General features: G+C 36.4%; 3 protein-coding genes across 3 annotated transcripts in view; 1 reads left to right on the top strand and 2 right to left on the bottom strand.

Annotated features, from left to right (window-relative positions):
* The window catches only part of LOC123868090 (tyrosine-protein kinase Src64B), a 131388-nt gene that overhangs the window by 96091 nt on the left and 12640 nt on the right, over positions 1–22657 (bottom strand). The window lies entirely within an intron of this gene.
* On the top strand, positions 7535–9939 carry LOC123868097. Its single transcript, XM_045910463.1, has 2 exons — positions 7535–7721; positions 9186–9939. The coding sequence occupies exons 1-2, from the start codon at positions 7535–7537 to the stop codon at positions 9797–9799; spliced, it is 801 nt and encodes a 266-aa protein (XP_045766419.1). The 3' UTR covers positions 9800–9939.
* On the bottom strand, positions 7650–10547 carry LOC123868093 (protein ALP1-like). Its single transcript, XM_045910454.1, has 2 exons — positions 10062–10547; positions 7650–8867 (listed from the first exon to the last, which is right to left on the bottom strand). Exons 1-2 carry the CDS (start codon positions 10175–10177, stop codon positions 7988–7990), a joined length of 996 nt encoding a protein of 331 aa, XP_045766410.1. The 5' UTR covers positions 10178–10547; the 3' UTR covers positions 7650–7987.

Below are 22657 nucleotides of genomic sequence, written 5' to 3'. Positions count from 1 at the left end.
AAAAAACACAAAACTGTATGGTGGTCTTAACTGAAAAACTTGAACACTTAAACTTTTACAGGCCATTAGGGGCGATATTACACGCATTCTGAATACGTTAATATCATGTCGCTGTTACCTAATGGCTTAGAAAATCACAAAACAAAAAACCGAGACGAACATAAAATGGAATCGTAGCATTTTCAATTTAAAGCTGAAATCGTAATAAAAGAGAACAAGTATAAAGAAAGTTTGCATATAAATACCGTGCATTAACCTTAAGAACGATATAAAAACAGCACGTGCCGCATAAGGATCGCCCCACGACAAGTATGCAGGGTTGAATTCTGTAGCTAATGCCAGCAGATGTGGCGACCATTTATATAACGGCATATTGCAACTGACGGTAGCCATTTTACATTCACCATATGCTTTCCAAAGTTTTTAAGTACAATATTATAAGGTCTCGTTACTTGTGTTTCAAATTAAGTAACTTGGCTTCTTGAATATTTCAAAGGGCGTGCAAATTATGAAACCGATACGTGAACTTGCGTATCAAATGGCAAAGACAGGCTGTACCTACTGTGGGTTGATTAAATTTTGTATGGCATATCTCAGGCATTGTTTCAGGAAAAACATTATATTAGACTTGAGTATAGTGATTGGAGACTGAAGAAGAACTAACAGATGCAAGATCTACGGTTATCCGGCAGATATAACAAAATAAAATTGGACGATAATTAAAGAAGTTAAATCGGCCGACTTCTATAGCTTAGGCAGAGACACTCACGTAGGATCGAAAAGGAAAGCTTTGAGAGAAGCATTGAGACGTCTAATAGGATAATATCCTATTGGACGTCCAACGAATCGAAGAGTGTACAGATTAGCGAAAACCAACGATCGGTTAGAGCCCTATCACACTGGAACGCCATGGCGACGTCGCTGGCTACGTAGCCATTGCTACCTCTGGCTACCTACCGTAGCCAAATAAGTAGCACGACAACACAACAGTAGCGAACACAAACACGCGGGCGTCCGTCCTGGCGATCAGTCGGCCACATAGATAATACACTAATACCTGCTAATCGGTCACTGAGTCAAAGAAGACGTAACTTACTTGTATACAAAATACTGGCGACTTGGTTACGCGTCGTCAGGTCGCCAGAATATCCAGTCTCTACGTAGGGGCCGGTCGGTCGTGGCTACGCTTCCAAATTGACGACGTCGCCTCGCACCGTAGCAAAGTGAGTCGATCATTTATTTCAATACGAATTCTTTGGCTACGTTGCCGACCATATCGCTATGGCGTCCCAGTTTATTAGTGCGCTTACTCCAACGGCTAAATTCGCGTTGGTGGTACTGACTACTGATTGTAAGAGTATTAATTAGGTAAACACTAAACTTCCATATTATGTCTATCATTAAAGTTTACGTAAGTATTCGTATACGTAAGTATAAATTGGGAGTTGGGTTTCCAAACAGTATCCGCAACCGTTATATGAACTTCTAAAGTAAACGCAAGTAGTTTTACCAAGTTTCTTAGGCATTAACTTTGCGTGAAACTGATCTACCTCAGCCTATTGGTATTCCATTCCAAATTCTCAGTTGCTAACCGAGCGGACTAGAATTAAGATAAGACGAGAACTAGCAACCAAAAGTTATCAAGGACTTTACTAATTAACAACTTACAGCTTACAGGGCGTTAACACGTGCGTCTTTGGGCTTTGGCTTAAATGACTTGGAATTTGCCCCACTTAACAGTTAATGTAATCAAATCAAATGTTTGAATGTAGCCTAAAAGACTATTAATATCTACGCTGAACAATGGTCCTGATCCTTTCTAAAACGAATATAAGTCAGAATATTTTGAGAGCTCAGAGATAGACTTTCATAGGACAAAATAAAGATATTAAAGCACGTGAATGTTTATGGTAAACTAGCCGATGCCCGCGACTTCGCCCGCGTGGATTTAGGTATTTTGAAATCCCGTGGGAATTCTTTGATTTTCCGGGATAAAAAGTAGCCTATGTGCTAATCCAGGATATTACCTATCTCCATTTTAAATTTCAGCCAAATCCGCCCAGTAGTTTTTGCGTGAAGGAGTAACAAACATACACACACACACATACAAACATTCGTCTTTATAATATTAGTGTGATCCAGTCAGAACAAAGGGGGCATATGGCTGCATGCTGTGATTACCTGCTAAGTTTTCTAACCACTTTCTGTATCATCATTAGGTATATTATCTTTTAACTAGTTTGTACACTCGACTTCGTCCGCGTGCAAACCCCTATCGGGGTTGAATTTTCAAAAATCCTTTCAGCGGATGCCTACATCATAATACTCATAACAGCCACCTGCATGCCAAAGTTCAGACCTATCCGTCCAATAGTTTAAGCTATGCAATGATAGATCAATCAGTCCTTTTCCTTTTTAACCCCCAATCCAAAAAGAGGGGTTGTTATAAGTTTGACGTGTGTATCTGCGTATCTGTCTCTGGCATCGTAGCTCTTAAACTAATGAACCGATTTTAATTTAGTTTTTGTTTGGAAGGTGGCTTGATCGAGAGTGTTCTGTGCTATAATCCAAGAAAATCGGTTCAGTCGTTTGAAAGTTATCAGCTCTTTTCTAGTTACTGTAACCTTCACTTGTCGGGGTTGTTATAAATCAGATCAGAACCCTCAGCTTTTTAACATCTATACACGCGTGTATGATATCGACCTCTACGGCAGCTTAAAATAGATCATCTTTCTTGGGATTCAGACCCCTAAAACTGAATCACTATAAATAGAACTTACTTTATGTTTATGCCTTTAGTAATCGTGACCTCAAAGCCGTAGTTGATGATATAATGAATGACATCATTTTCATTCAGCCCAAAAGAAAACCAAAAGTACAATACGATAATACTCCGTGACGGGTTTTGTTAAGGCATCAGCGTTATTATCAATGCCACACAGGCCGGAAGGAATATTTGGGAGTATTTTTAATTGGCTGTTATGAATTAATATTTTTAACCTCCGACCCAAAAAGAGGGGTGTTATAAGTTTGACGTGTGTATCTGTCTGTGGCATCGTAGCTCCTAAACTAATGAACCGATTTTAATTTAGTTTTTTTGTTTGTTTGAAAGGTGGCTTGATCGAGAGTGTTTTTAGCTATAATTCAAGAAAATCGGTTCAGCCGTTTGAAAGTTATCAGCTCTTTTCTAGTTACTGTAACCTTCATTTGTCGGGGGTGTTATAAATTTTTAATTTACACTTGTATTATCAGTCATAATTGGCTGTTATGAATTAGTATTTTGATGCTTTTAACACGCATTATAGCCAACCCTTTTTTCCATCATTCTAGTGCAATCAGTAACCAAAATAAGATAAATAATAAAGCGTAATTTTGTTGGGTTAGATGAAGTTTACCATCAAAGACCAGAAAGGTAACCTAGCTTTTTTATTGTACTTTTGTTTTGCTGATTTTTTATTTCGAGGTTATTAATATCTTGCCTCATTTCAGTTGCCCATTCCCATTCTATAGTTCGTTCCAAATACAAAATTTTCGTCTGAAGTTTTTGGTGTCTATTGATTAGCGTATCTATTATGGGCACTTGGGGCTTTGGTTGTTAATGTTCCTTACAAATTCTTACATCTTACAGCAAGTGCTATTAGATTTACTGGATATATTAATTAGCGAGAACATCATTACGGATTATGGTAGCCAAGGTGAGTAGGTGATGACTCTTAATAGCATGATCCGTATCTTCCGCCTTCAAATTATCGGGTAATCTAAGTCGGTAATTACATAATACACTCAAGTTGCATCCGCAAACATGGCATATAAATCCGTCAGATTAGTGTCGAATGAAGAGACTACTAAGTAGGTAAGTACTATAGTTAATAATTAGGAACAAAATATCATTTCAAGAAAAGAACAAATTACTTAATAATTTACTATAGACAGTAGGGAAGGTGTGTTTAAAATGCCTGCAAAGTAAAATGTTAACTTTTTAAATTTTAAAAAGCTTTAATTAGGCATATTGAGGCTAACTAAAGGTACTCGTATCTACTCCATAGCACTTTATACATATCATTTTATTGAATAAGTACCTACATTTCGCATTAACATTTTTTTATTTGTAGGACAATGCCTTTACCTCTCAATGTTGAATGTATGAATGTAGAATGTTCTCAAAAAAATGCAATTTGGTCCTAGTTTAATTTAAATTTTTTAATTTAATTTAATTTAAACAGTTCAAAGTTTACTTTGTTATATGGTTCGCTCCCTATTTAATTTGCTGTAGTTACAAATCAATATAATTATGTATAAGGAAAAATCAATGTTTATTAATAAAATTACTGTCCACAGCTGTTAGTAGCTGCCCAACCATCAACACGAAAATTAATTTCAGCATGATCAATATCTTCCGTCCCACAAACTGCCAGGTAATCATAGCCGGTAATTACTCAATTTACTCAGGACACCAGTTCATGCCGTCAAAGGATTGCTTAGCTATTAACTACGGCAACGCGGCGCATGATAGATACTTGATTAAAATACTTCGAGTCTGCTAGAAAAAAAAACTCTTTTTAAATGCCATTTTATGAAAATATGAACGATTCATCCGTAGGACTTTTCTCTTTTTAGTTTTATTCAGGTTTTTACCTTAACCTTGGCTTTTTCCATTAATTTAAATATAAAAATGACTGGTTATATAACAGCCAAGGAGAGCCCAAAATCTGGATGTTATGAATTAATCTAAGTTATTTGGTAGCTATACCGATGAAAAAATATTTTGTATGTACTGTATACTTACTTTAATATGTCCTTCAAGAAAAATGTATGACGAAATCGAATAATATTTACTTACTTATCTACCTCTAATTACATAATATCATGGAAAATTTTGAACTGGCTGCGTAATCAAATCTATTGTTTCTGAAATAAATACGTGATTCTTCTAGACCTTACTAGGTAATAAATAACTAAGTACTTAATTTACTAAGAATACTACACTAATGCCTACCTACTTAACCTTACTATTCCAGAATATTCCTACACAGTTGTTTGGGCACGTAATGAATTCTGAGTATTATATTGAAGTCTTAGAAGTATCTACTTGGCATTCACCTCATATACTACGACCCTTAAAAATGATCTACATTTCAAAAGCTCCATCTACTAGGTTGACGCAATTAAAATTAACACTTAATGCCAAGTTATACAATTCACTTAAGACTGAAGGGAATTACACCCACTTAGGCATTAGAATCACAAGAATTATGTCAAGAATTTCATACGATCCTACTTAATGAATATGCTGTGACACCCGAATTAATTACAAAGCTTGAAATAGATTAAACTAATTAGGAGAGCTTTGAAAGCCACGCAGCAAAAATTAAATAAATTTGGTGGGAATGTGGCTTCAAAATAGGAACATCGATTATTTCTATTATAGATTGCAACTGCAAACTCAGTTCAAATAGTTAATTTTTATACATTCATTCATAAAACAGAGCTAGTACAGTTTTTGCACAAAGCTTTTTTTTTTAATTTATAGTCTACTAGCATTTAGCTGCAATCAGACATGATGACACGTGATGATGCAGCCTAAGATGGAGCGCGCTTGTCTAGAAGACGCCTATTCATATTTTTTGTTTTGAAGGCTTTCTTCACTTCAAAATAAAGAAAGGGATAATAATTTCTGATCACTTACTTATCTACCTACAGCAAAAAGTTTTAAAACTAAAGTATTAAACGATAATAATTTAAGATCCCTAAATGACCGTGTACTAAAATTGGATAATTAACTCAGTCGACACATCCATCCATTGAAGTCGCTATTTCATCAACCTTCACAATGATTGCGGCTATAAATAACAAATTTCAATAACGCCATACGGCACACCCATACACAGTCACAGTTTATGGGTGATAAACGTCCCATCAGCAAAGATAATTATAAATGGGGCGGACGCGACCTAAATACTGGCACACGTGGAAGACTATTTCCAGACTATGAAGGTATGTCAGGTAGATTTCGAAATAGCGCCTCCGTTTTAACCCGTGCACGCTATTTTACTTTAAAATTCAGCGTTATAACAGTTTTGGACAGCTCCTAAATAAAGATTTATACTGAAACTGTTTTATTATTGTAACGTCCCGTTTTTAGGCTAAAAGCTTACACAAAGATCCGGGGATGTAGACCAGTGTTAATAAAACACCAAATCTATGAGAATGGATACCAAACAAGCATGAAAATAGCTTGATGTAGACACAACATAGTGAATCAAACGCTTCTTTGATTGATAAATGGTGATCCAAATTACTATATCAACCTAATACATTGATTGAAGCCAACTGATATAGAATGGAATGAACACGCTAAATTGATATGATGGCGCTGCTACGAAATCCTTTTACCTACTTGAAAAAGTTGAAAACTAAAACCCGACTAAAATCTTCTTAATAAACGCTGAAATATTAGAGTAAATTTGTTTTTCTGTCGCTTGATATATTTTAACGTTGTTGTACATTTATATTCATGAACTCAGAATTTTCTCCTCTTTCATTTGACATCCCATTCGATACAATAGCGAAAATATTTTTTGGAGACCTCCACTTTATTTGAAGTAACATCCGTTAAATCAATTTTTTTCGTATAAAATATAGCCTCTGTCACCTGTACCTTTACAACGAATCAATTGACACCACATTTATCAAAATCGGCCCAGTAGTTAAGACACTACGGTGGAACACACAGAATCTGGATACAAACATACATACATAGACTGCTAAAATCCTTTTGGCTTTACCGCAGCCGGGTAAAAAGACAAGTACTCATTGCAAAAACATTTTAAATATAACATCAATTTTTATAGTGGCTTATAAAATTGTAGATAAAAATATACTTACAAGGACAAAGAAAATTGAAAATTCAAAGTTTTTTATTGGGTGTTCAAAGGGTAGGACGTGAATAAAACGAAATCTAAAAGGTTCTCATAACTGACATGCTCTTAGTTTGTCGGTGCGATACTGTCCGAAAATGCAATAAAGCCTAAAAAAGTAGCCACATAATTGGACACCCCAACAATAGCTGCAGATATACAGGAGAGCAGACGGGATGCAAATAACAAAAATCAATACGATGAACGGGCGAACGCGGCGGTCCAGTATGAACAAAATTAACCATGGGTACCTACTCGATATTACGAGTATAACTCTACATAGTCATACGCCTAAAATTAAAATCGCCCATAATGTAAGAGCCAGTCCACACGGCGCGTTGCGTCAGCGTTGCGTCGACGCAGCGCTACCACTGCGTTGTTTTACATACAAATAACCAAGGTGTTCACACGGCGCGCTGCGTCGTCGCAACGCACACATGACGGACAGCAGCCCCCGAGACGAAGCGGGAGGGGGTGTACTCGTGCGACGTCGGAGCGTCAGCGCTCAGTTGCTTGTGCGTTGACAGAGAGGATACACGGAAGCTCATTTCGTTTTACGTTTACGTTTTTGTATTTAGTTTTATTTGCAGGGTAATTAGTTTTATTTGCAGGGTAAAATGAATACCATTGAAGAAATTGACATAGATTACTTGATTACATTGATACAGGAAAGGGAAATTATATGGGACAAGTCAAACGTAGATTTTAAAAATAAAAATTTAAAAACAAAAGCCTGGGAAGACATATCAAAAGTTTTATTTCCTGATTACGAGAATTTCACAGCTGAACGAAAAAATAAAGTTGGTGAGTTCACAGTACAGATATTTATGTTTTTTTTATTTAAGAGGGCTTTCAAGATTTTCTTGCACCGCCAATTCCGCGATCAGTACAAAATTAATATCTCGACACTCTAAAATTTTAAAACTTAGGGAATTTAGATTAGCGTGAGTACTATTTTATTACTTAGCTCAAAACTAACCTAGACTACGCTGAGTAGGTATAAAATATTATTTTTTTACTGATCGCGGAATTGGCGGTGCAAGAAAATCTTGAAAACCCTCATAATACAATTATACCTTATTTAGCTGCCAAGGCAGAGTTCCTCTAGTCATAAAATAGGTCGCATATTGCTGTCTTATGACATTCGGTGCTGTCTGTTCTTCATGTACGGGTTGTATTGGGAGAAATTCATCAACACTTATAGCAAATTTATCTCTTTGTCTAAAACCATCTCGATCAGCGACAAAATTGTGTAATACACAACATGCTTTTATAATGTCAGTAGCGAAGTCATAGGACACGTCTATCGGTCTGTGAAAAATGCGCCATTTGTTAGCCATAATCCCAAAAGCGCATTCGACATATCTTCTGGCTCTGCTTAGACGGTAATTGAAAACCTTTTGTTGTAAGTCGAGATTTTGACCGCCATATGGACGCATAATATGTTTGCTCAGTCCAAAAGCTTCGTCACCCACAAATACATACGGGGTTGGTATATTGCTACCAGAGAGTGGCTGGGGTTGAGGTAGTGGTAAGTTGTTGTTAATCATTAGCTCGTACAGTTTAGAATTTTGTAATATGGTTGAATCGCATTCTTTTCCGTATGCACCGATGTCGACAAATACGAATTTGTAATTTGAATCCACAATAGCTAGCAACACAATCGAAAAAAAGGCTTTATAATTAAAAAAAAGTGAGCCACTATTTGCAGGATTACACACGCGGATATGTTTGCCGTCGATGGCACCAACACATTGAGGAAAATTTGCCTTTACATCAAAACCCCTCGCTATTGTTTGGAAACTTTCAGTTGTCAGTTCAGGGATGTTGTCTCGAAGAAGATTGGTCCATATAGCACGACAAACTCTTTGTATTATATATGCAATAGTAGATTTTCCCCGTTTGAATTTGAAATGTAAATCAGTTATTGAATTTCCACTTCCTAGGTATCTGAAAAGAAAATAATTATTATAATATGCATTTATGAGATAGATAGATACCCGAAAAAAAATACTGACATTCAGACATCGATAGCAAATAACTTTCTCTATGTAACCAATTAATTCTGGAATCGCGAAAAAAATAGCAGCTGTTGCATACATTTTGATTCAGTAGGTATTGCTTTTTGTATGTAACAGCTGTTATATTTTCACGATTCCAGAGTCGGTCACATAGTGTTTGTTAACGATATCTGAATATGTCATTAAATTTTATCGAGAAATTCACTATGTATAAATTATTAAATCATGTTTACTATTGGTTTTGCAGGTAATGATTTAATAAAAAAATGGAGAAGTGTAAAAGATAATTACTTCAGATATTCAAAAAAATTAAAAGAAGCATCAAAATCGGGCTCGGGCGCTACGAAACTGAAGAAGTATCATTTATACAATCAACTCCTTTTTTTGAGAAAAGTGGAACAAAATGCCACCGAATCTAGCTTAGACTCGCCTAGAGAAATCAACAATGAATCTACGTCTACAAATGATGACATTACCACAGACAACACTCCGCGCTATGTTCCAGTCGCGCGCAAAAGGGCAATGCAAATGGATGAGTTTGAAAGAGAAGGACTAAAACTTCTCAAGGAGCCGGAAAATCGCCATATGTCCTTTTTCAGAGCTATATTGCCATCTATTCAAGAATTTTCCGACCGAGAAACTCTCCGTTTCCAAAGTAAAGTTATACAAATTATAGATGAAATGCGGTATGGACAAACATCATCATATGTGAGTGGCCCATCAACGTCTCACCAACCACCATATGGGTATCAAACAGCAAATTTTCAAAGTACATACATTTCTGATTTTAATAATTCAATTACATCTCCAGAAACATCTCAAGCAAGTGAAGAAACTGAATACGATTTTTCTAATTTGTAATTACTGGATGATATCTCTCTTAAATAATGTCTAAATTTAAAATTATGACAATTGCTGATTATTTGTGAGTTGATTACTCTCTTAAATAATGTCTAAATTTAAAATTATGACAATTGCTGATTATTTGTGAGTTGATTACTCTCTTAAATAATGTCTAAATTTAAAATTATGACAATTGCTGATTATTTGTGAGTTGATTACTAATTAAACAAACCAAAAAAACTGTTATATTTTTATTACTTAAATATATTTATATAGTTACCTTAAAGTGATTCCCAGCATTTCTACTGGTTCCACTGGATTCCTCATATTAGTATAGTTTTTTCGTATGTGTGGTTCTAAGGACTTCAATAAACATTCGAAGCTGGATACACTCATTCTAAAAAAATTATAAAACTTCTTTTCGTCTAATAGCAACTCCCGATATTCTAAAAAAAAAAACTGTCCATCACGATTTCTTAATGAAATGAAAGGACTGATCCAGTACCGTCTTGTGATCTTGCGTCAATTTCGGCTGTGACGTAGTAATAGGAGCAATGCTAGACGTCTTTTCCGATCCATGATTTGCTATAGACTGACTGCGAATTTTTTTCAAAATACTTGCCGCAACTGTGCGTCGCCGCTGCGCCGACGGAACGTTGACTGCGTCATAGTAACGCTGCAGCGCCCGTGTGGCCGGCTATGCGTCAAAATATTTGCGTTGCGACGACGCAACGCAACGCAACGCGCCGTGTGGACACGCTCTAAGTCGGAAATCCGTCCACTCCACCTATTGAAAACGTTATAACTGAAAATTTGGAAATGACAAATTATGTATAATACATAGATAATGATTAAGATACCTAGTTCTGGTAATAGCGACAATAAGATGATTTTCAATTTATATGTAACATTACGTTTTTGTATACATACATTTAAGTTTTCTTTTTAACCCCCGACCCAAAAAGAGGGGTGTTATAAGTTTGACTTGTGTATCTGTGTATCTGTCTGTGGCATCGTAGCTCCTAAAGTAATGAACAGATTTGAATTTTGTTTTTTTTGTTTGAAAGGTGACTTGATCGAGAGTATTCTTAGCTATAATCCAAGAAAATCGGTTCAGCCGTTTGAAAGTTATCAGCTCTTTTCTAGTTACTGTAACCTTCACTTGTCGGGGGTGTTATAAATTTTTAATTTACACTTGTTGTAACTTGTCATTTGTGTTTTGTGGTGCAATAAACTATATACATTCATACGTTATAGACAGAACTATTTAATTAAAAGTGATGTTCAATTGTTCAATATAGAATAGAATAAAATTTTATTCATATAAACTTTTACAAGTGCTTTTGAATCGTCAAAATAATTTACCACTATATGCATACAATATATTGCTAGTATAATAAGAAATTTTTACGAATAAGAACAAATGAATAAAGCTAATGCGTATAGTTTCCAACTTTTACCAATTTTGGCAAAAGGTCCAAAATAACTTGCAACGTCTGACGTTTCCAAGTTAATCTGATCGTCTGTATGAAGATAAGAACGAACATATAAAAATTCTAAATACCTACCAAATTTAACTTTTTTGTTATGAATCTACTTAAAGGAACAGTGACTCCTACACGAAGAAGTTGAGATTATGAAACGTCGTAGTCGAATTGAGTAAACTACTTGTTCGAAATCGGTAGACGTCCTTTCTCTACGACTAAAGCTCTTTTCAGACTCCGCTATAATCCGATAGCATATAATAACACATAGTCCATAGCACAATAATATCGCGCACCATAGAATAGAATAGATTTTTATTCAAGTGGACTATTACAAGTGCTTTTGAATCGTCAAAATAATAATTAATTTACCACTGCTTCGGACCGTTCCTACCGAGAAGAACCAGCAAGAAACTCGGCGGTTGCTCTGTTCAACTGTTCAATTTACAATACTATGCACACATACACATCACACAAATATTATAAAGGCGAAAGTTTGTATGTGTGTCTGTGGTGTGTGTGTATGTTTGTTACTCCTTCACGCTAAAACTACTGGACGGATTGGGTTGAAATTTAGAATGGAGATAGATTATACTCTGGATTAGCACATAGGCTACTTTTTATCCCGGAAAATCAAAGAGTTCCCATGGGATTTTTAAAAAACTACATCCACGCAAACGAAGTCGCGGGCATCAGCTAGTAATATATAAGTACATACATACATTTATTATGGACACGATTACACTTCACTGTATGATATATTATTGGCTTACTTGCTTATTGCCTTATTTGCTATAATATATCACAATAGTATAGCGTAGTCTGAAAAGAGCTTAAGGTCTGGTTCTCAATAGCTAGTTATTAACCTGTCGGCGTCCCTAAACGGATGTCAGATGATCTATTGTCTATTGCGAATACGTCAGTGCGTCTGGGAATTCTGTTCGCGCAAACGTTGTGTCTCAAATACCTTGTAATTTGTAAATCATACCGCTTTTGGATGTACATTCATAGGTATTATGCTCTCTGTTGCATTGCGATTTCCACTCCATTGTCTTTGATAAGTTTGGAGTTTCTGTTTCATCAACCAACCACGTTAAGTTTACGTTGGTTTCACCAATTAACCACGTTAAAATACAGTATGTTCGGATGCAGTTATTTGAGTGTTACTTTAGGTAGGCACGTGTATAATTTGTATATGTTGGATTAATCTATATTTACAAAAGTTTTATTAAAAATAAAACCGACTTCAAAAACCAAAAACACTAAAAAGTAGAAAATAATTTTTGTTTAGCTGTCGAGCGAGCATATTAAAACAAAATTAGAAATCCAAGAGTGAAGCTCGCCCGACTTCATACCTAGGTACATTACATGTGTAGCTAAACAAAAATTATTTTCTACTTTTTAGTGTTTTTGGTTTTTGAAGTCGGTTTTATTTTTCTTTTGAAAATTTTTTATTTCACAATTTTTAGTGGCCCCACTGTACTATAATATGCTATGCCCAGTTAAAACCCTAATGTTTACTAAGCTATTACAGTGATCGCGAGCAATTTGCTCTTATCCATTGAGGAGTTCTGTTCTCCATCTCCGAAGATATTCATCAGATCTTCACCAAATTTATATGGGACCACCTGCACAGTATACCCTTTCAAACAAAAAAAAAATTTCCAAATCGGTCCAGGGGTCTTTGAGTAATCGGGGAACATACATAAAAAATAAAAAAAAAAAAAAAAAAGATCCCGACGAATTGAGAACCTCCTCCTTTTTTGGAAGTCGGTTAAAAATAAGGTCCCGTTACATGTGGTTAAAGTTAAGTCACGATTACGGTTAAACTTTAACCGCCAATCAAAAGCAAAGTGGGTTGCACAATTAGTAGTATTCATATACCTCTATGATTATAAGTGTAAAGGTAAAATTTGTCTAAACAAATCTTGATTGTACAACCCATTTTGCTTTCATTGACAGTTTGCATAACCATAACGTAACTTTCACTGTCTTTGTATACAACTGGACCTAAATAAGAAGTAGGTAACTAAACACTAAAAGATTAGAATCTCATTATCTTTTTCCTAATATCACTTGTTCTACAATATATTTCTCTTCTCTAGTATACAATGTAACTTTTATTTTATTTCTATAGATATATTATGCACCAAGCCGTAGCCTAAGTGGTTGAAAGAGTCTACGAGAATCTTGACCCAGTGACGGGAGTAGCTAAGCCCTTCATATCAGGTACTGTGCCTATACAAATTATATCTAGTTAGTAACTGTCTTGTTGTTCTAGTACTTGTTCGACTGCGGATGACGACGTCCTGGGTTCGATTCACAGTTCGGGCCAAAAATAGGTAGTGGGTTTCTCTGTTCCGAAAATCTCAGTACTATAGAACGGAGTTAGGAAGTTGGCGAGAGCAAGTAAAGCCGTGATTCCTGCGCCTGATCTCTCTCCGGTCGTGTCGGGTTTCCGTCCCATCGGACTATGAGAGTGACGGAATAGAGAGTGCACCTGTGTTTGCGCACTTGTGCTCTATAGTATCTCCCGAAATTCAGTCGGGAGGAATGCAGTCGTGCGTATTTCTTATCCTTGATTGACGGCATTCCCAATGATTTTATTTGTATACCAAGTTAAAATGTTTTCCTGTTGCTGTCGACAACGTACGACCACGGCATTTGTATTTATTGAATTATATAACGGTAATAATGTGAAACTGCCAGGAGACTGCATCATCACTTACCACCAGGTGAGATTGCAGAAAATAAATAAAAATCTAGGCTCTGAATGTTTACAGGCAGAAACTAGATACAATAAACAAGTGTAAATTAAAAATTTATAACACCCTCGACAATGTATCTGAGTTTTCCAAAACATCATTTTCAAATAAATAATTATGTATCTAGGCAACGTCCATCTTGACAGCTTGACATTTGTCAATTGACATAATATTATGAACCTAACGGTTATCTAACCTTCTTTTCTACAAGAAAACTAGAAAAGAGCTGATAACTCTTAAACGGCTGAACCAATTTTTCTGGATTATAGCTAAGAACACTCTCGATCAAGCCACCTTTGAAACAAAAAAAAGTACATTAAAATCGGTTCATTCGTTTAGGCGCTACGATGCCACAGACAGATACACAGATACACAGACACACGGATACACAGATACACGGACACACAGATACACAGATACACAGACACACAGATACACAGACACACAGATACACAGACACACAGATACACAGATACACACGTCAAACTTATGACACCCCTCTTTTTGGGTCGGGGGTTAAAAATGCTCTCGCATAACAACAAACAGCTGTCTAGACTGAGGCACTACAGACACGAGCAACTTCGTTTGTCGAAACAAAGACTATCTTAGAAACTAGCTGCCTCATTAACGCTCCACTACCGTCTCAAGGTGTTTTAATATTGCTTTTTAGGGTTCCGTACCCCAAAAGGGACCCTTGTAGGATCACTTTGTTATCTGTCTGTCCGTTTGTCGTGTCTGTCAAGAAAACCTATATGGTACTTCCCGTTGACCTAGAATCATGTTTGGCAGGTAGGTAGGTCTTATATCACAAGAAAGGCAAAATCCGAAAACCGTGAATTTGAAAAAAAAACAAATGTGTTCACGAAAAAAAAAAATTTACTAAATCACACATAATGGCGCAGTCTGTCTAACTTGCAGTGTTCTACATAAAAGTGTTCTAAGGTAAACCTTGTACGATGGTACGTTACACTGCGTGTACGAATCCGACTCGCACTTGACCGCATTTTGTAATCAGCATAATTTGACGTAGGTAATTAGCTTTTGCCCGCGACAATTTTTAAACATCTCGTAGAAAACCTTTACTTTCATGGGATAAAGAATAGCATAGATTACTGTTTGCAAAGGCCTCCATCTGCCTGCAGAGGCCTGTGAATATATATTCAGCTATTTTTATGATTAGTCCAGACTTCAGAGTTCAGATAGACAGACAAAAATATTGAAAACGAATGCTAAAACATTTAACAATTATCTTCGCCCGAGAATGAATGCTTGGGTTTCGTGAACCTGTAAATAATAACTAATTAATGAGCTTACCTAATAAAAATTCTATTTATATTCTACGCAGCTCTGTGCCAGAACTAAGCGATTGCTTTATCGGAAAGGTACGAGTACAATTGGCTATGGGGGATATCCCTCATCAGTATAGCCAGACAGAAAACATATTATATCCTGAAATGGGTCTGGCTGAACTGTAACTTAGAAAGTCTTAAATTGCAAGGTGGCTCCCAGCCACGCAAGTAAGCTCCGCTGGCTAGACATGGCGATTTGCGAGTGCACATATTATGGGAGCAAATAAACTAGAAAAATCGGATGCTCAAGACCGAGCAAAGGGTCAAGAGTCAAAAAGTCAAATCATTTATTCAAGGCAGGTATTATTGTACTCTTTTTAGGGTTCCGTACCTCAAAAGGAAAACGGAACCCTTATAGGATCACTTCGTTGTCTGCTTGTCCGTCTGTCGTGTCGTCTGTCAAGAAAAGCTATCTGGTACTTCCCGTTGACCTAAGTTAAATCATGAGACAGGTAGGTACTAGGTAGTATTAAAATGTATTCATGAATGAATAGCTAATAGTTATTTCCAATTTTTAAAGAAAGATAACTATACCATGTTGAGTACCGACTTTAATATAAAGAGGCTTTACCTGTACATTCTAAAATGATTTTTATTTATTTTTATGCAAAATAGTTTTTGACTTATCGTGCAAAATATCGACAAAATACCCGAGTACAGAACCCTCGCTGCGCGAATCTGGGTCGCATTTGGCCGGTTTTTGATAGTCAGAATTGTTGGATTCGTGGTCATAATTAATTACGTAAACTTAAATCTAAAGCTACGAGGGTTCCAAATGCACCCAGATCTGGGAAGAGCCTACAACAAACTTAGCCGGGTATATAGTGTTCCGGAAAGCAGAGCCCATCTAGTGCGACAATGCTAAATCAAAGATCTTAATAGGGAGATGAATTTCTCTAGAAATTGTAGTTCAAATTGGTAAAAGGCACTATTTTCGAAAAATCAAGATAAAACGTTTTCGAGCCAATAAATCGATTTGGACCGACATTGATGGAAAATTCGCTATCTCCGTTTTTATATGACAGTCCATTTCAGGTAGGTCATCAACGATAATCGGGATTTTGTGATTGATTTTTTTGAATATTATTTATAGCCAATATCATAACCAGCGGTGATAGCCTAGTGGTTAACACGTCCGCCTCCTACTCGGGAGATCGTGGGTTCGAACCCGGGCACGCACCTCTTACTTTTCTGAGTTAGTTTAGTTAGTAATTACCTAAATATAACTTGCTTTAACGGTCAAGGAAAACATCACAAGGAAACCAGCATGCCTGAGAGTTCTCCATTTATTCTTAAAGGCGTGTGAAGTGTGCCAATCCGCATTAGGCCATTCGTGGTAAACTACGGCCAAGCCACTTCTCATTCTGAGAGGAGACCAGTGCTCTGTAGTGAGCCGATGATGCGTTGATGATGATGATGATGATCAATTACCATCATCGGCGCTACAGTCTTCTGTGGTTCCGGGCCTGGTCCAATCGATTTCTTCATCACCTATATCTACCATGTGAATTTGTCACCCAATTTTGCAATCGTGGTTTACACTTATTAAATAATTCCTAAAGGATTATGTTATATGTATGTATTTCTAAAGTAGTTCAAAAGGGAAGATCATTTTGACAACAACATGATCTTGGAAAGCATCATTTATTCAAGTTGGAAAGTCATACATTAACTCGTCAAATTAGATTTTGATGGGGTTAGAGACAATAAAAGACATTCATTTTATTGGGGTAGATAGATACCTTAATCTAAATTATTTTAATGTAGTTTAGATAAATTATTTGCTAGTTTTACTTTTGAAGCCTACAAGAATAACAATGGAATAAAAAGCCAAAATACACTCGCAAAAGAAAAAGAAACTGCTCTCGAGAACTTTTATAATGAAAAAAGCGCTCATGGAAAATTAAGCCATTCGTATATCTGACATTTCATTTCAGGTCATCAGGATAATACAGGGACAAAAATACTTGTATTTCGAACTGGAATCTCATTTTCGTATAACGATAAAACCTTTATCCCATTTTCAGTGGTCCACTGGATAAATACCTAAGCAGTTTAAGTAGATACAACAATATTGCTCCATAGTGACTGTCTGTCTAGATAGAATTTCTCAGTAACCACTGATCGAACATTATTCCTCCTTTAGGGATGCTTTAGAACTAGGTATAATGTATCTATATGGAGTGAGACCTAGATATTTTGTGTCAATAAGACGAACATTTTTAACCCCCGACCCAAAAAGAGGGGTGTTATAAGTTTGAAGTGTGTATCTGTGTATCTGTCTGTGGCATCGTAGCTCTTAAACTAATGAATCGATTTTAATTTAGTTTTTTTTTTGTTTGAAAGGTGGCTGATTTTCTTGAATTATAGCTAAGAACACGAGAGTGTTCTTAGCTATAATTCAAGAAAATCGGTTCAGCCGTTTGAAAGTTATCAGCTCTTTTCTTGTTACTGTAACCTTCACTTGTCGGGGGGTGTCATATATTTTTAATTTACACTTGTTGTTATTTAGTTAATGTCACAGGAGAAAAATAAATGGCTTGTCCAACAGGCTGATAAACAAATTAATTCAACTCCTCCGTCGATATGTTCTCACTTGGCAGTTCTTCTGGTACTTTAGTAGGTACTGCAGATTTTCATCAGCACTATCATCATTATATCATCATCATCAATAACCCATCACCTACTCACTACTGAGTTTGGGTCTCTTCTCAGAGTGAGAAGGGTTTGGCTATTTATTTAAATAAAGAAAATCTAAGATTTATCTAAAATTCCAGAGCGAAGACGTGTAGCTAATGTAAATGTATCTAAAGCGCCTGCCTATTGAAACAAATGTGGCAAACTGGCAACACATTACTAAGGCTCTGACTAAGGTAACAACTGGGTTAACATCTCAAGAAGGCACTGATGCTGTGAACTTATTGACCCAGAACGTGAAGGGAATACTTAGAGCACCTATTTTGACACAGTTATTTTTATTGGTACCTAAAGACGTATATTTACCTAAGTACTGTTAAGTTCAATTGGGTGATTTACAAACTTTACTTGTTTTCTTACTTCCAATTTTATGTTACTTTAATTTTTCTTTCTTTTATTCACAAACTAGACGAGGTTTTTAAAGATCCCGTGGAAACTGTTTGATTTTCCGGGATAAAATGCCTATATAACAATTACAGGGACACAAGCTACTTTAATACAAATTGGTTAAGCAGATAGGTTTTTAGGAATCCCGTGGGAACTCTTTGATAATCCGGGATAAAAAGAAGCCTATGTCCGTCTCCGGGATATAAGCTAACCCTGTACCAAATTTCGTTAGAATCGGTTAAACTGTAGGGCCATGAAAGCATACAGACAGACAGACACACTTTCGCATTTATAATATTAGTATGGATCACGGCTAAAGCTTTTAAAATACTAGCTGATGCAAGCGACTTCTTTGGAATAAAAAGTAGCCTATGTCACTCTCCAGGTTTTCAACGATACCCATGCAAAAAATCACGTGGTCTATTGCTCTGTTGCGACGTGATTGAAGGACAAACCAACAAGCAAGCACACTTTCGCATTTATATTATGGGTAGTGATTACAAATCATCAAACGATACACGTTAAAACCCCTGTAACATTTACAAAATGGTTCAGCCTAATACGAATTTGCATAGAATTAATGAAATTGCATTTTCAACTCTCATCTGTATGTAAATGTGGAGCCCAAAACCTAACTATATTAGTGACTTCAAAAGTTAACCTAATTTTAGGTATAAAGCATATTAAGTATGTTAATAATAATATGTATTTTTTAATTAAGTAATGTTTTTTCTTTCGTAGTTATCCAGGATACAAGGATCATTGTAAACTGCAGAACCTTCTAGAACCTTGTTAAAAAATACTAAAATTTAGATCCAAAAAAGACGGCAGACCAAAATCCAAAATATCTATACCGATATACAAATTGACAGATAAGGCCTGATGTTAACCAATAACAAGTGTAAATTAAAAATTTATAACGCCCCCGACAAGTGAAGGTTACAGTAACTAGAAAAGAGCTGATAACTTTCAAACGACTGAGCCGATTTTCTTGGATTATAGCTAAGAACACTCTCGATCAAGCCACCTTTCAAACAAAGAAAACTAAATTAAAATCGGTTCATTAGTTTAGGAGCTACGATGCCACAGACAGATACACAGATACACACGTCAAACTTATAACACCCACCCCTCTTCTTGGATCGGGGGCTAAAAATAGAATAACTATATCATTCTTATTGAAATAAATAATAAATACAAGTTAGATAGTGACACTATTTAGTATACTTTGAGGTCAAAAGTCAAAACTATATGTAGGTAAATAACTACGATGATGTAACACAGTAAAGTCGAGAGTAGGCCATTCAAGCCCCTAGTCTAACTCGACGGGCCCTCAAAAATGAATTCGAAGACACGTGAAAAATGAAAATTCAAATTCACAAGCAACCTATTCGAATTCATGGATTTTAAAAGGCTCTCAAATGTAGAGTGACGTCACAACTTGAAGTGCGCCCCACTTTACGCCTGCAATATTCACAGGCATAAATAACAAGTTCCTGGTTTCACTACTTTTTGGACGAGTTAAGCCCATACTTCTTTGTGGTGATTTTTTTGCCGAAAAAGGCAGTATAGATTTTAGAGATAAAGCAAAACACTGAAATTGCGTTAAGCAAGGCAGCACACACCTACACCGACATTTTTAATTTTACTAAAATCCATACTTCCATACTAATATAATAAATGCGAAAGTGTGTGTCTGTCTGTCTGCTACCTTTTCACGACCCAACAGTTTAATTGATTGACGAAATTTGGTTCAGGGTTAGCTTATATCCCGGGGACGCACATAGATTCGGCAAAGAGATGCTGTCATTCTGTGAGGAGCAGACTTGGGTTTGTGCAGATATAGATGTATTAGGAGCAGACTCTGGAACGTTTTCCTTCCTAAGTGAGTCCCATGGAACGACCAAGTGGTTGGATCATTGCCTGACAACTATTGCCGCAAAAAATACAGTTGTGTGTGTGTGTGTGGATAATGGTGTTAGTTGGTCTGACCACTTCCCACTATTTGTTAACTGTGATATTAAGCTAATGACTAAAAAAGTAGATAATAAGGAGTGTAATAATGATAACTTACATAAAGACATAAGATGGGGACAGAGAAATGCAGATGAAATAAATATGTATACTAATTTATGTACTGAAAATTTTAATAAGTTACTCGAATCTAGTCACTGTGATACAAACGACTTAGATAGTTCTAACGATGTTTTAGATTTTATTAATAATTTTTACAATGATGTTATTGGTATTTTAAAATATGCAGCTATTAATAGTAAATATTCGGGATCTGGTGTACACAAATTCCGCCATAAAAAACAACTAGTTGGCTGGAATCATCACGTAAAAGAGTATTATCAAACTGCAAGACTGTGTTTTAAGTTTTGGATAGACTGTGGTAAGCCCAGTAGTGGAGAAATATATAATGACATGACAAAGACTCGTGCTATATTTAAAAAGAAATTAAAATGGTGCCAGAATAATGAGGAAGCTATAAAAATGGACATTTTAGCGACGCATAGAGCTGACAAAAATTTTACACAGTTTTGGAAAGCGACTAAATCATTAAATAAAAAAGAAAGTAGGCCAGTGAGTGTCAGTAACGTACAGGACAGCAGGGAGATAGCCAACATGTTTGCAAAACATTTCTCCGTGAAACCATTAGACGTTGCACATGTGCTCCACTCTCAGCCATTGTCACCATCACCTAAAACAGTACACTTTAGTCCAACTGATATATTCCGAACGATTAAAGATATGAAACGTGGTAAATCACCAGGCCATGATGGTCTGAGTGTTGAGCACATGTTATACGCTGGAAACAAATTGTATGAGGCCTTGTCAACGCTATTTAATATGTGCATTAAACATGGTTATCTTCCTGCAGATATGTTAAAGACGGTAGTGGTTCCTGTGCCAAAAAACAAGACGGGCGATATGTCCAGTATAGCTAACTATAGGCCCATTTCGCTGGGGACAATTGCCGGCAAGGTACTTGAGCGGTTGTTGCAGCCTGAACTGATGAAGAATGTACAGATTAGTGATGCTCAGTTTGGTTTTCGTCCCGGTCTCTCTACAGACTCGGCAATTCTGTCTCTGAAGCACGTCGTAAATTACTATAAAAGTCGTGATACATCGGTGTATGCGTGTTTCTTGGATCTGACTCGCGCATTTGATCTTGTTAATTATAGTATATTATGGAGAAAAATGCGCGACTCAAATGTACATAGCAGTATTGTCGGGCTGATGAGATACTGGTATGAGAACCAAACGAACATTGTGCGTTGGGGCGACACAGCCTCTAGTGAGTTTAGACTAGAGTGTGGTGTACGTCAGGGCGGTTTAACCTCTCCGGACCTGTTCAATCTATACGTTGATGACCTGATTGAGGAGCTAAGTGGTACTGGCATCGGTTGTCATATTGACGGAGTTTGTTTTAACAACTTAAGTTACGCCGATGACATGGTGCTGCTTAGCCCCTCAATAAACGGTCTCCGTAAATTAGTATCGATCTGCGAAGGTTACGCCTTGAGACATGGATTAAAATACAATGTACGCAAATCAGAAATGTTGATTTTTAGAGCTGGTAAAGGCCCAGAGAGGATACCACCAGTTTTGTTAGATGGAACACCAGTTCAGGTTGTGCAACAGTTCAGGTATCTCGGACACATGTTAACGGGATCCCTGAGCGACGATTTTGATATAGAACGAGAGCGAAGGTCACTGGCAATACGGTGCAACATGCTCGCTCGCCGATTTGCTCGGTGCTCTGAGGATGTTAAAGTTACATTGTTTAAAGCTTATTGTATGAGTTTTTATACTTCACAACTATGGATCAATTACACCAAAAGATCTTTTAACATCCTCAGGGTACAGTATAATGATGCCCTTCGCATTTTATTAAAAATGCCAAGGTATTGTAGTGCGTCGGGCATGTTCGCCGACGCTGGAGTCCCGGACTACTACGCCATTATACGAAATAGAATTGCGGGTTTTTGGGAAACAGTCCGCAATTCTAAAAATAAGATGCTTAAAGTCGTCGCTCAGGCGTCCCCTGACAATGTGTTCTATAAACACTGGCTACGGGTACACCAGATCCCTAACGTAAAATGACTAACTATTTCATTTTAAACTATTTTAATTTTTATATTATATTTTGTATTTTTTACTGTTTATATGGGTCCCTAACCTGCAATA

The sequence above is a fragment of the Maniola jurtina genome, chromosome 9 (assembly GCF_905333055.1).
Source record: "Maniola jurtina chromosome 9, ilManJurt1.1, whole genome shotgun sequence".
Lineage (NCBI taxonomy): Eukaryota > Metazoa > Arthropoda > Insecta > Lepidoptera > Nymphalidae > Maniola > Maniola jurtina.
Note: the sequence above shows the minus strand (reverse complement) of the source record. Positions and strands in the feature narration are given on the sequence as shown.

Coding starts and splice junctions, on each gene's coding strand:
- LOC123868097 (XM_045910463.1), top strand. CDS start 7,535: ATGAATACCATTGAAGAAATTGACATAGATTACTTGATTACATTGATA. Junction 7,722..9,185: donor TGAACGAAAAAATAAAGTTG/GTGAGTTCACAG, acceptor TTGGTTTTGCAG/GTAATGATTTAATAAAAAAA.
- LOC123868093 (XM_045910454.1), bottom strand. CDS start 10,177: ATGAGTGTATCCAGCTTCGAATGTTTATTGAAGTCCTTAGAACCACAC. Junction 8,868..10,061: donor ATGCTGGGAATCACTTTAAG/GTAACTATATAA, acceptor TTTTCTTTTCAG/ATACCTAGGAAGTGGAAATT.